This window comes from Syngnathus floridae, chromosome 13 (assembly GCF_059516105.1).
Source record: "Syngnathus floridae isolate MCC-2025c chromosome 13, RoL_Sflo_1.0, whole genome shotgun sequence".
Classification (NCBI taxonomy): Eukaryota; Metazoa; Chordata; class Actinopteri; order Syngnathiformes; family Syngnathidae; genus Syngnathus; species Syngnathus floridae.
This window is the reverse complement of record NC_142425.1, coordinates 9,285,433-9,299,220: the sequence shown is the minus strand read 5'-3', so window position 1 is coordinate 9,299,220 and position 13,788 is coordinate 9,285,433. Positions and strand designations below refer to the sequence as shown.

At 42.6% G+C, this 13,788-nt stretch overlaps 1 protein-coding gene and 1 long non-coding RNA gene across 2 annotated transcripts; one reads left to right on the top strand and one right to left on the bottom strand.

The window, feature by feature from the left end:
- The first annotated feature begins 100 nt into the window (after window positions 1–100).
- On the top strand, window positions 101–2,906 carry atp5f1d (ATP synthase F1 subunit delta). Its single transcript, XM_088394397.1, has 5 exons — window positions 101–343; window positions 967–1,120; window positions 1,214–1,302; window positions 2,550–2,685; window positions 2,784–2,906. The coding sequence occupies exons 1-4, from the start codon at window positions 227–229 to the stop codon at window positions 2,670–2,672; spliced, it is 483 nt and encodes a 160-aa protein (XP_088250523.1). The 5' UTR covers window positions 101–226; the 3' UTR covers window positions 2,673–2,685; window positions 2,784–2,906.
- Window positions 2,907–10,304: 7,398 nt separating this feature from the next.
- LOC148388551 (uncharacterized) lies at window positions 10,305–13,767 on the bottom strand. The gene is made up of 2 exons (XR_015862080.1): window positions 13,711–13,767; window positions 10,305–11,695 (listed from the first exon to the last, which is right to left on the bottom strand). It is a non-coding gene; the product is annotated as an uncharacterized LOC148388551 (long non-coding RNA).
- Between the last annotated feature and the right edge of the window lie 21 nt (window positions 13,768–13,788).

Below are 13,788 nucleotides of genomic sequence, written 5' to 3'. Positions count from 1 at the left end.
TTATACCGCCATCTCGTGGCAAATTCTCTCACTGTCACTTTGGCCGCGCGCCTCAGGCTTTCTGCCCTAAAAACTACATTACCCAGCAGAGTTGCACCACCGCAAAGCCTTGTGGGTAGCTTCCCAACGTCCTTGTCCACCAAGCGCACACCAACTGCCTTCAAGCAAGGGGATTTGGGAGCCTCTGTCAGTCAGTAGTTCTTGAAACAAGTCGGAATTTCCCAACATGATGGCAGCAAGATTTCTCCGCCGTTCTCTCCCCATGCTTAGGCAAGCACGCTGCTATGCCGAGGCAGCCACCGGTGCCCCGCAGATGTCCTTCACTTTCGCCTCTCCGACTCAGGTAGCCGCGGCGTTGGGGATGCTAGCCAGGCCTAGCTAGCTGAACAGCTTGATCAATATCCACTTAAAATAGATTGTCAGACTTTCTTAAAAACCGTCCGGATGTGTATGTCTATTGCCAGTTTTGTTTCTATACACTTTAATGCTTTATTTTTGTTCGGATTTTATCGGTAATTGATGCACACTTTGCGGCAATGTGTTAGCCTTAGCAAGCTAGTAGCCTAAAGCTCTGCCATTCATTTGTTGTTGACCTGCAATGTAACTTGCTACATCTACGTTAGCTAACAAATGATTTTTGTGTGAATGTCATACCTACTACGACCACACGTTTGATTTTAATATGGCGTTAACTTGATATGTTAAATGATCTCCGACTCAATTTTTTTCACGACAGTTCTTTAACCTTGCATCTTCTGTCAACATTAGTATATGGATTGTCACCCCAAAACGACAGCATTTGTATTGATTACTCTACTCTACGATAAGCAGCTATTCTACAGCTAATCAGATGATGACACCTACCAGTCAAATTGTCAGATTCTGCACTAAAAAGTCAAAAATGACAACTGGCAAGCATCTCCAAAATCAACAATAACTTTCCATATATTTATGCCGCACTTGCAGGTGTTCTTCAGAGAGGCCAGTGTGAAGCAAGTGGACGTGCCCACACTCACCGGGGCGTTTGGTATCCTCCCCGCCCACGTGCCCACCTTGCAGGTGCTCCGGCCTGGCGTTGTCACGGTGTTCAATGACGATGGCTCCTCTGTTAAATACTTTGGTAAGGGGGGCAACAGCTAACTCACCTGGATGTTCTATAATGCTTCTATATTTTGTCTCATTAATTTATTCCCCTCCCTGGAATGTCACATAGTGAGCAGTGGGTCCATAACTGTCAACGCCGATTCTTCAGTGCAGTTGCTAGCTGAGGAGGCCGTACCGCTGGACCAGCTTGATGTGGCTGTGAGTAAAAAACACAGATTGTGACCACAACTATTTGTAATTTAAATGTTATCACCTAGACAGTCTTTGTGGATAATTCTGCCTGTTTCTTGGAAAAATGAGTGCAAACGAGTCAAATTATATTTATTTATTATACATGTGGGTTTGTTTTAATGAGATTTGAAAGATGGGGGTTTCCTCATCTATGATGTTGAGAGGTCGCGAGAGTAATTACAGGCCTTTACTCCGTCTCGCAGCAGGGACGTGCTCTTTGACAGCAGAAAGCATTCTTTGAACCCGAGGACGAGTTTTAATTACCTCCCGTTTTGATCGGTGACGACCCGTCCGGACGTCCTCGCAGTTGCACTTGACCTTTTAAATGTCAGGCTTGTTAATGCACCGCCGTGCTCTCAACGCCGTCCCGGTTTTGACCTTGAGCAATGCCACTGTCAACTTCACTCCAAAGGACAAAATGAGTTTTTTGTCTTTTTAATTTAACCCTCACCCCTTTCTCCAAGCGTGCGGCAACAATGCTCACAAAGCCACGCCGCTAATAAGGAGGGAAAGGTCACTCAGTGTTGAATTATAGCAGATGTGTCAAATCCCCACTGGGAGACCTTTAACTTCCAGCCATGTTTGGCATTTCTACTTTCTAATCGCCGCTGTGACAAATGGAGCTTTCCAAACAAACGCGGCAGTTGAGATTTTTCTCCGGCTGACTTCCGTCATCAGTCGCCTTTTTACCAGCGGGACTGTTGCCAAGATTTGCTTTTTTATAACAGGTTGGTATTCTTTCCTTCATGATGTGAATCAATGTCAATTTTGTTTTCCAATATATAAAACTGTAACCATCCTGGTCTTTTGCATTTGTTGTCCTCGTGTACTGTATATTCCAAATTTGGGTGAAATGTCACATCCTCGTCGAGCCGTTTATTTATGAGACTATTTTAAAGGTGTTTGTTAATGAAAGTTAGACACACACTGTGCAATTGATTAGAAATGTTTTTAGATTTCAACTAAGCAGCTTGTCATAGTATACTTTGTTGCACTTAGTCTTAACGCCCTGTAGGTGGCAGTATTGTGTCGAAAAGATGTTTCCGTTGGCTGTGATTATGGCAGAAACTCCTCAGGCGAGTGTAGGTGTGTGACCGTTTAGTTCGTTGCACAATGGAGCTCTCATTTGTGCAAATTTGAAAATGAAAGATTAATTGTTTTGCAATCTGTAAATTATTAGTCTGTCGTGTCACCGCTCTTGCTCTTCCTAACAGGCTGCCAAGGCCAACCTGGAAAAGGCCCAGGCTGAACTGGCCGGTACATCCAGCGAGGTCACGAGGGCGGAGGTCCAGATCAGCGTGGATGCCAACGAGGCCATTGTCAAGGCGTTGGAGTAGACCTCCCCCTGTGGTACGGTGCAAACACCAGTTCATTTGTATAGAAAAAAAAATGGTTTGGCAGCCAGTTTGTCACACCTTAAGACATTTTTTTCCCCCTTGCACTTCCAGGTCATCTTAGCTCTTCTGTTTGGTGGAACACACTTTAGGCATTTCCAGCTGTCTTGTGGATTCCATGCTTGCTTTGTACAGTGGATGAAAAACAAAATAAATTTATTTGGAATTATCTGTGGACCTTTGGCTGCTTTGCTTTTATTTTTGTCCACTTCACCCTCCCCAGCTTCTAAACCAGTCGCCGTGCAGCCTCTTGGTGGCAGCAGACATAAGCCGAATGGGAAGAAAGCAAGCGTTGTAACATTCCGTATCATCTGATTATTATTTAACTGACCTTTTAAACATCCCTTCAAGGAAATGAAGGACCACTATCACCACTTTGAGATGAGATAACACATCTGTTTGTTATGAGAGATGACCCCCCTGGTCCATTACTGTGATACACTGGGACCTCCTTCTCTTTCATAACCAACTTGAAGCTCCAGTTCATTTATTCACATGCTAGATTCAAGTGTGCAAAGAAAGCACTTTCATTTTTTTTTTAATTATATTAAAAATCCACTCTCAAAGGCCTAATATGATGGTCCGTCTTCTCGCTTGTGAATCCATAAGGGCAATATTATTTTAAATCACAGCGTGGACTTGCGGGCCGATGTCTCAGATCAGAAATAAAAAATAACTAGCTCTTGACAGCTCGTGGACCGGTCCGCTAATGGAGGAGTAACACTTCAGACAAGCTGGATGAAACACTTGCATCACAAGCAACGATTTCATGCACTTTAATTGCAGAAGATGAGGTCATGAAGCAGTTTGGTTAAAAAACTCAAAAGTGTGACTTTAAAGGGACATTATGGAAAATTGACTTTTAAGTAGTGAGGGCAAATGAAGCTTCAAATTTGCTTCATTGAACCAGTTGATGCTTCATTTTCCCATCACTACTTTTAAGACACTATCCGTTGCCCCTCCCCTTTCCTGTAAGAACTTGACAGCCTGTATTGTACTTCAGATAAAACAAACTTATTTTCAAGTATACATTGCACACTTTATTTTCTGCTTAGTTAGAGGGACCCCCCCCGCCCCCCCCCCACACACACACACTGAAAATGAACTTCAGAGACTCGAGTGGATGACATCAGCTCGTCTCAAGGCCACAAATGTCACGCATTTTTCCTCTCAGCATTCTTTTTCCCCCCTAAAAAAAAAAGAACATTCTATAATGTGTGGTGCATCGTGATGATTTCCAAATAGGAAGTCATGATCACATGGTCAACTTCATTAGACTGTATGACTCCAGTCAGTTAATTTTACAAGTCTTTCATAAGACTTTTTTTTATTTTTTAGTCCTGATGAATCATAAGATGCATTTTACATGCCTCGCTATTGACATTTAACTCCTCGTGTTAGTGATCATTCATGCAGCAGACAGAACAGGAGAAGTGTTTGTCTGTCCGCTGCTATTCACAAAAGAATCAGACGCTCTAATTGGGGGTGATTACAAAAGTTTGAAATAGAACAGGAAGGGAAGATTTCTCAACAGATAAAGGATTTCAAACGGGGGCTTTTATTTAAGCTCGCTTAATCGGAAATGCGGCAGGCAGATCATTTTGTTTTCTTTACAAACGTGAAATTTGGTTCGCGTGCCTATCATGAGTATACCCACAAAAAAGTCTTTGTCTGCCATTTTGAAATAAATTTTAAATGTTTTGGGGGCTTTAAAGAATAATCCAGTGTTTAACTTTTCACATTTTAATGACTGTCAAGAAAGTTAATGCTAATTTAAACTGTTGGAATGGATCATGTCTATGACTTTCTATGGGCAGACACCTACACACACAGCAAAAAAAATCCTTTTTTTACTCAATAAATATGGTCAAGCACAGATAAGTGCGTAGAAAGGTGCAAATCGAGGCCCCTGCAGTAGGTACAAGAGGATGAGAGGCGTCCGGAGAGCAGTCTGATTGGAGTTGCGACCTTTTGTTGGAGACTTTGTTGCAGACTCGCTCCGTCAGCTGTCAGCTCCTTGCGTGCAGCCTGGCGGTGGGAGGCAGGCCGTGACACCAGCCTCCCACCACTCTGCCCTCTCGTGTGCCATCCCTCCATCCCCCCTCCATTCCTGCAACCCCCCCCCCCCTCGTAACACAAACAACCCACCCACCCGTCCATCCGCCAAACGCGCATTCAGACGCTTGCCTCCACACAGACAGGTAGCGATGCTACAAATAGCAAAAGTGTGGGCATTGGGGTGGGGGGGGGTGCTGTACACTTTTTTTTTTTTCCAGACACAGGTAGCCACGCTTCAAAATCACAGATGCCATCGCCCACGTCCACAGTGCCATCCATTTTACATACATTTTTTATTCTCATGACAAACAAAAGCTGTTGCCGTTCCCGGCATATTGTCTCGTTGAACTTCGTTCACACCCTCATCGCACCTCGTTGTTCTCCCACCTCTCTGCAAGTAGCTTTATGCGCAAGTATACAACAATTCGAGTTTGCTTTCTAATTTGTGGTCACAATACAAGTACGTAGGCGTGAATTAAATCCTAATTGCTGACCACGATTGATTGCTAATTTGCGGCTATAGTAATAATCATAACGTGCGACGATTCCAGTGATTTCACACGGTACCAGTCGATGAACATTTGACGAATCATGGACAGTGATGACAATAACTCTTGACTTTTCTCATCGCCATCATCTTGTGTCAACGTCAGTAAAATCTCAATTTAAAGTGTGAATCGTCGTGTAAGAACAGGGTCCTTGTATTTCATCACGCGTGTCAGTGTTGTGTTGCCTTGACATAAGTTTGTGTGAAAATGTGTGTGTGTGTGAAAAATGTGTAATATGTGTCTTCCCCTGTAGCTGCTGACAAATAAGATTGCACTTGTTTGGCATTCCAAGCGGAGGTGTCACATGCTTTTTGGCCTCTGAGGAGTTCACCAGCAGGGCGGGACCCAACTTGTGTCATGTGTGTGTGTATTGTGCCAGCAGTTTGAGGTTTCAGATAGGCGTGTCGTGGTTTACAGTAACAGAAGGCCAAACACACGCAGGCGCAGGCACATGCATACTGATTCTTGTCTTTGAGCGGCGCTGCGCATCTCCGATTATATTTAGCCGAGGCTGGCGAACAGGTTCGTTCCAAGTCAGGGCTTTTCACACCCGATGCTCACCAAATGCCCCACCTGTGCGTCAGCGCCGGCCTTGACGTCACAGTCAGAGCCTTCATGAGGCCACCTGAGCTCACAGCTGGCAATCCGATGCCGAACGGCGCTAATCCTGGCACGGGACGCTCCAAACAAGGCGGTAGAATCTGAGTGTGACGTTCTTGTTGCACTTCTTGCACAGGCTTAACACTCGCCCCCGCAGGTTGTTGTGGTGCATTTTCTCTTTTATCTTGTCAGTCACAATCAAAGCTGTTCTATAATTAGTTGTATAATTACCATTGTTTGGATGTAGAAACAGTAGTTCCCATGATAACTGATCCCCCCCCCCCCCCTCCCCTATTCATGCAGCATATAAACCGGGCCAGCCCGAGAATCGGGAAAATCGGCATATAAATGACGGTCGTTCTAAATTTATTGAAAAAGAAAAGAAGGATGACCACTCCCATATCAGCGTGGGAAACGTTTTTCCATTCCAGGATGTTTTTTTTTAATTTTTCAAGAAATACCATACCACAGTCAAATGTTGATTATTTTTACGCTTCTTGAATTTTTTATTTTGTTTTTAGAACTTGCTACTTGTGTCATTAGTTTACTGCCGCTATCTCGATACACCAGACAGTCTTTGTAACTTTCAAACCTCAATGAGTGGCCATTATTTATGCATACTTCCCTTTAGGTGGCAGGTGCTAATGTGCTCCCCTTTGACCTTCAACAGTCCAGATAATCCCTCAGCGCCGGGCAAAGCTATCTATGAAAGGTCACCCTCGATCCAAGCTCGCATTTTTCCGCCATGCTGCTAGCCTACACAGGAACTTTCACAGTGGAGCAAAACAACCTGGGAAAGTGTAACATGAAAGCAAAATAAACAATAGAATGAGTAGGAAATTGGAAATATTAAATTATTTAGCAATCTTAATAAAAATAAGATTAAATCTTATTATGTCAATTAGACTGTGTTTGGCTGGTGACCAGTTTCGGCTCCATCTTGAAGGATTGATCTTGACATGAGAACAACTTCTGAGTCAATCATCATTAAAGAACAGATTGTTTGACGTCGGGGATTTTCACTTCAATTTAAGATGGCTATTAGTTTGATCCTCGGGAATGAGGGCGTAAACATTGAAGCTTCCGTCTACTGGGGGATTCCTGTGTCTGCCGCACCTTCTTCAAAGAACCAAATTCCAAAGATGGGTTGTGTAACGCCCGCCCTTTCCCAACTTCAAATTTCTAACCCAAAGCCGTGCCCCTCGCGAACATGCACAAGCGCGATTGTAAATTTACCGAGCACGCACACCCATCTTCAACAAAACACCAGCGCTAGCAATCATAAACTAGTAAACAATCTGTCGTTAACCACCGCTGTCATGTTGTTATGATTTATTCGTAATGGAGTGCTACACAAAATATTAACGGTTTGAAGTTGTTTTTTGCCCGGGAGGGTTCGAGGCACCCCATGTTCAACTTTACCCCTTATGTCGCCCCCCCTTTGCGGCGCGATAGTTTTGTAACGTCAAACAATGCCGTCTGTGTTATTAATGACATTTTGCGTGTGGTGCTTGGGTTCAGAGTAGGCCAGACATCTTTTGAATGCCACGACTGACAGATTATGTGCCGGGAGCCTTGAGAGGTGGGATTGTTCCATTACTCCAAATAGAAAGCCAATGTGTGACACCGAAAAGGTCAGAGACTCTGATATAGAGGCGCCCCTTATATGTGCTAACTATGTAAGGTCAAGATATTGAATGATTAAAAAAAGTAGTGCGCGTATATCGCGCTCAGATTTTCTACATGCTAACATTTGCTAACGAGCGCAATATTCGGGGTCACGGTGAATGTCACGGCGGTGCTCGAAGAAAGGTCATTGGGCCAGAGATTCCATGGTTAATACACACTTGGCAAACAACTGAAGTATCGGTACACGCGTACTTATCATTTGAGATTTTTTTTTCTACCCTTTCAAGCAAAGTTCACCATTTGTAATAACGTTGAAAAGATGTTTTTGAATTTGGCTTATGGCAGTCAGCTGTGTTGTTGTTGACATATAATCGGAATGCTTTGAGGTTTGTCTTGAGGTGTCTGGGATGCATCATAAGACAATCCCTGTTTTCGAATGGAAGTTTACCAAGCGTGGGCTTGATGATCATAAAATAATGTCTTTGGATAAGATTATTTGCAAACGTTTTGAAGGTAGTATTCGAAGTAAAAAAAAAATTGTGATCATTTAGTGTTTTGTATCTATCATCAGGTAAGCACATGTTTTTTTTTAAACATTAAACTTAATTATTAATGTACACAATTTTTCCTCTATCTTTGGAATTAACAGTAAAACTGTGGTTAGAAATAATACACAATTTTATTTCTGTTCTAAAAAAAAAAAAAGAAGTAGCTCGAACTTCCCCCATGTTATGGTTCACCACAGAACATCACTCACATATGTTATTACTCACGACCCTCGTGAGGACAGTCACATGGATGAAATACTGAAGAGTCGACTTTGAACGTGAGTGACATGCCAGCAGAAGAACTCGGGTGACTCACTTTAGCTGCACACTATTCCGCCCATACGTAGTAAATATTTCACTGTGCCTCATTGCTTGGCATTCTGTTTACACTATAAACCTTTCTCGGAAGTGCCGGCGTGCTTTGTCCGTTCTTGCTATCGTTTTTCCATAAACATCCACGCTCGGCTGAGAGTACACCGACCTCTAGTTCAAGCACTTCAGCGGGGGCAAAGAATGGATGACATCGCCAATTGGGGCTATTTTGGGAATTGAGAGAAGGGCGCCCCCCCACACTCCTCCCAGGCGAGGGTAAGGGGGGAGGAGGCTGATGTGGAAACTCTCAGTTGACCTTCTGAAGAGGGGCTGCGGGGGTCGCTGCGGAAAAATAGTGGGGGTCGGAATTTCGAGAGAGAAAAAAAAACTCATTAGGCAAAAAGTGACGGGAGAGTTATAAAAGAAACGAGGAGAGCCGGCCAAGATGGAATTAGCCTGCAGCTTCGGATACCCCGATGGAGGAGGATTAGTGGGCTGGGATCGCGTGTGTGTGTGTTGAGTAAGTGTGTGTTTTCAACTGCGTAGGAGGAGGAGGAGGAACTGGGGCGATTTAGCAATTCCTAATTTTGCCTGCACCAACAAAGGAAATGCCTGGATCTAGTATTCATCATCATTTACTGTACACAGCACACACACACACAACCACACAATTTCCTCTATGTGCAAAGGTGGCAAAAGTAGAAGTGCAGATACTTTCTAAAATAATAGTTTGGTAAAAGTCCTGATTCATCTCCTTTACTTAAGTAATGGTAAAAAATGTCAAGTTTGTCCTACAAGTCATATATACACAATACCTTTATTGACAATTTGGCACAAAGACATCTCTGCAGATTTTGTTCATTTCTGACAGAATCATCATGTCATACACAAGCAAAACAAAATTAGCAAAGGCTAGCAACTGAAAAAGTACATTTGCATGTTTAATAGTGCCTTGCCATTGACCTTAGTCATTTTATATTGTTTGTTAGCATCAAGCTAAAAAGTCCCCTTAAGTACATAAAGTATTTGTATTAACTGTAGTTACTTTCCACCACTTCTGTGATTCTTCTGTGTGTGTGTGTACTTGGCGTGTGCCTCCCTCATACACACTTCAACACAGTCCGACCTCAAAGAGCACCATCACCACTCGACTGAATGTCCGTGGTCTTTGTTTCGCCACAACTAATGTGCAAGACGTCCATTGCACATTGCCAAAATCCACCTACCCAGCCTCCCACACTCCCTGCCCACTCTCGGCTCACTTTCTCCCCTTCTCTTTTGTGTACGCTTTGTTCTCTTTCATGCACTCCACGCCGACACCTAACCTCTGCGTGACCGCAACGTCCTCGGGCATCGCCGCCGCTGGCTGTCAAATTGAACAACGTGGCCTCTATAAAGGTTTTCATTGCGTCCCGGTGGGTGGATTTCATTAGCTTATTTAGCACAAGTTCCAGCAGGAGTCGAGGATTATTGAGTTTGTGGGGGTGTTCGGGCGACGCGTTAAGATTTTTGTTGGGCCTTGATGACAGTGGTGGGAAGTAACAGGGTATATATAGTATATATGTGTGTGTGTGTCTCAGAAAATTAGAATATTGTGATAAAGTTCTTTATTTTCTGTAATACAATTAAAAAAACTAAAATGTTATACATTCTGGATTCATTGCAAATTAACTGAAATATTGCAAGTCTTTTATTATTTTAATATTGCTGAGTATGGCATACAACTTAAGAAAACTCAAATATTGTATAATGACATTTTTGTTTTTTTAATTGCATTACTGAAAAATAAAGAACTTTATCACAATATTTTAATTTTTTGAGACAGTCCTGTATATACATTTTGTTTTCTAAAACAAAAAAGATTTTTAATTTAAAAAAAATCACAGTTACTTTTTATTTAAGTGCATTTCATCTCTACTATATTCAGTAAAAGAGTTAACCCGGTACTTTTATTCTCATTTTCTTCACAAAATTATCCGTACTTCTACTCAAATACAGAATGTGAGTACTTCCATAATGATTCATCCACGCAGGCTGACACACAAGTGACAAGACAAATGGTTTGCAAAATATGTAGTAGCAGTGTCAAAACGTCTTGTTACAAACGTGATAGGCTGAGCCACGACAGAACATTGTATCCTCACAGTCGATGACGCTTCGGTGTTACTACACGCAAGCCGTGCTCACAATTCTTTTCTTTTGCTTTGATCTGACTTTCGTACAGAATACATGAAAGAATCAAAAAAAAGTTGTCTTTCCTGGAACACTTGAATGAATGACTAATCAAAATATCATCGGTTGAAATGTGAAAGAGACACCACCTAGATTTTTACAAGGTGACCTCTGACTGAACCAGCACATAACGTTAATTGAGTCATTCCAATTACAGCTGCGTCCATATTACATGTCAGAACACGATACATTGAAAGCGCGTTAACTGTTGACTCGACAATAGCCGCCACGTTGGAATGCTGTGACTCAAAGGCATGAATGAATTGCAACATGGAACCAAAACAGACAGAATGTTCTTCATGGTATTCATCTTAAATAACGTTCACATGCATAGTTGTTGAGAATTGTGAAATATTTTGACTCGCCTTTTCCGTTTGGCGCCGTTCAGACGATCATATATATTTTTCATTATTTGTATTGTTAGTGAATGACAGCAGAGTAATAAAGGGAAAAGCAGTTTTACATTGTTTTAGTTTTACGATAGAATGATTCAATTGATACTTGTGTAGCACTTTTGTGATGGTGACAGTTGGAGGCTGGAACAAATTACTTTTATTATTTCCAATGGGAGCTTTTTGGAATTGGAAGCACTCTGTAGTCATTGTGTTCCACTGTTCTTGTGAGCTCGCGACCAATTTTTTTTCCCCCGCTTCGTGTCGTTGTCGTGACTCACATTGAAGTAAATGGTGTTCGGCCTCACACTTACTGTAAACTGTGACTACGTCCCAGTCTGAAGTGACACGTTCTTTTTTTGTCCTCCCCCCCAATTCCGCGGCACGGCACGTTCGCTTTGGCACATTCTCCGCGCTCCTTAGACAAGTCGCCGCCTGGGCTCGAGATGTGTCATCGCTCATCTGTGCTGTGAGTCGAGAGGCGGGACGAGCGGAACCTCAGATGAGATGGACATTTTTTTTAACATGGGTGCTTTGTCCACACTGATGTCCAAGGTTAGCACACGTGACACTTATAGCCAGGTATGCTCACATCGGGAATGGAGCAGGCGAGGTGTGGTGGTTCCTCAGTTCTTCAATCAGTCAATCTGTCAGAGTAAATCAGGAGGAAACGTCACAGGATGAGCGACGGTGTAGGACACGCTTCATTTTACCCCTGAAGCAGAGGGCCTTCTAGTTGCTGACTTTGATGGATAAGAATGTTACACACACACGCCCACACGTGTCCCACACATGTTGTTGTTCACACATACAAGTCCGTGGTAGGCACACACTCAGTCTGCACAGTCCCACCAGATCTCATGTCCAATGTGAAATGTTTACAACCCGCCTACGCCGCCGCTGCCTTCCTCCCCTGTCAATAAAGCCTTCCCAGAAGTATGTGAGATGCATTATGGCGTCCACGTACGGGGGTTGCACTCATGTCCTCCATCATGGAACAACTCGTGTGCAGCTCATTTGGTTTCTAGGCCTCTTGATGACAAATGCATGCATTGGCATACTTAGCATAAAGGATCAAACTAGGACATTTTGTGCTTTCAATTAGAATAAATGAACTGACGAGAGTAGACTTGGATGGAATCCATTTAAATGTCGTTAGGCCGGCGAGAACATTTACGTGATATACTGTCGCTAAAGTAGCACAAAACGTTCAACGTGCACTGCAAATCCAGCCAAAGAGTGTTAAAACTCCAAAGTAGTCATTTGGCGAGACCTCTGATCAGCGAAAGAAGCTGAAGAAAATCGTGTCACACACTCGCCGCATCGTCAGCTCAAACGTGATGTCGAATTACGGCAAATGAGGTCAGGTCATTCTGAATGGCTAAAAGAGGAAGTCCAGTGACACATACATCACCTTAACTTTTGAAAGTTTGAAGGAAGTGAGGGGGGGGGGACATTTTCTTTCACTTTGTTATATATGTTTGTAGAGTCAGCATGTGCGAGCGAGAAGAAAAGAGATGACGACAGATAAAGTGACAGAGGGAGCCGTGTGGGCTATAAGTAAAGGCTTATCTTGTGTTTGTTCGCACGTGGAGTCTAAGATAACGCCTGTGGTTTTTTTTTTTTTTGGTACACACTTCACCGCCGCATTCACTCACAGACACAAAGCAGGATGATTCAGTTCTCAGACAGCGTGATCATTCACTTGGGGCTGTGCTCGTCTCCTCCCCGCTCTGTTTGTGATCAGATACTCAGTGCTGTTTGTGGATACAGAGTACAGCGCCCTCCTGAATTGCATCACAATTACTGATTATTATCATGGTATCTGACGGCATTGGCATTTCAGTCAGTACATTCAATGCTCGGAAGGCATTGAGTCTCTGTCAGATTAGATTCGTCTTGAGACGCCAGCAATCTTGAGAATTGGTGGAGTACTCATTCAGTGAGATAGTGCTTATGCCTCACAGTTCTGAGGTTATGGCTTTGACTCTTATAATTTGTTTCTTGGCTTAGCTAAATTGTTAAATCAATATTAAACTCATGTTATTTGCGTATTCCAAATGCAGGCTGCAGGCTTGTTTTCAGTTGAATCCTATTTGTTCTTGCACATATGTATACATTCTGTACGTCAGTCATTTTTCATGTAAATGTATTTTATATTTCTGCCGTCTTTTAATTTTACTAGTAAAATGCTCACTTTTACATCCATACTCCCATGTTAGTGCAAAATAAAACCTGAATTTTTTTTGACCAAATAAAATGATGACTAATATATATATATATATGAGCACTTTTGATACTTAATATTTGATACTTTAATTTAACTCAACTATTCAAAGAACAGACTTTAATTTGTTTTCTCTGAAGAAACTTGCACTTTTACTTAAGTATCCCTTCCAGGCACTCTAGTTCCTGGATATGACAAGTTTGTTTACAAATGTACCTTGTATCTAGGAGGCGTGGTTAGTTACCTGCCTTGCTGACGTCACAGCCCACCGACATTACCGGCACGATTATTTATTTATTTGAATGCTCTTAAGGTCGTACGGAAACAAGCATATGATTCACAAGTGTCATTTTCAACGTTTGCGTGAGTCAATCATTAAGTCACACCGTAAACTATTTGTTTTTATGTTTCGTCATTGCCTCGGAACATTCTTACCGAAATAGAACGTCGCAACGGTGACCTTTGGAGGACGAGTCCACCTTTAAAAAAAAAATCATATTAGTGACATCACAT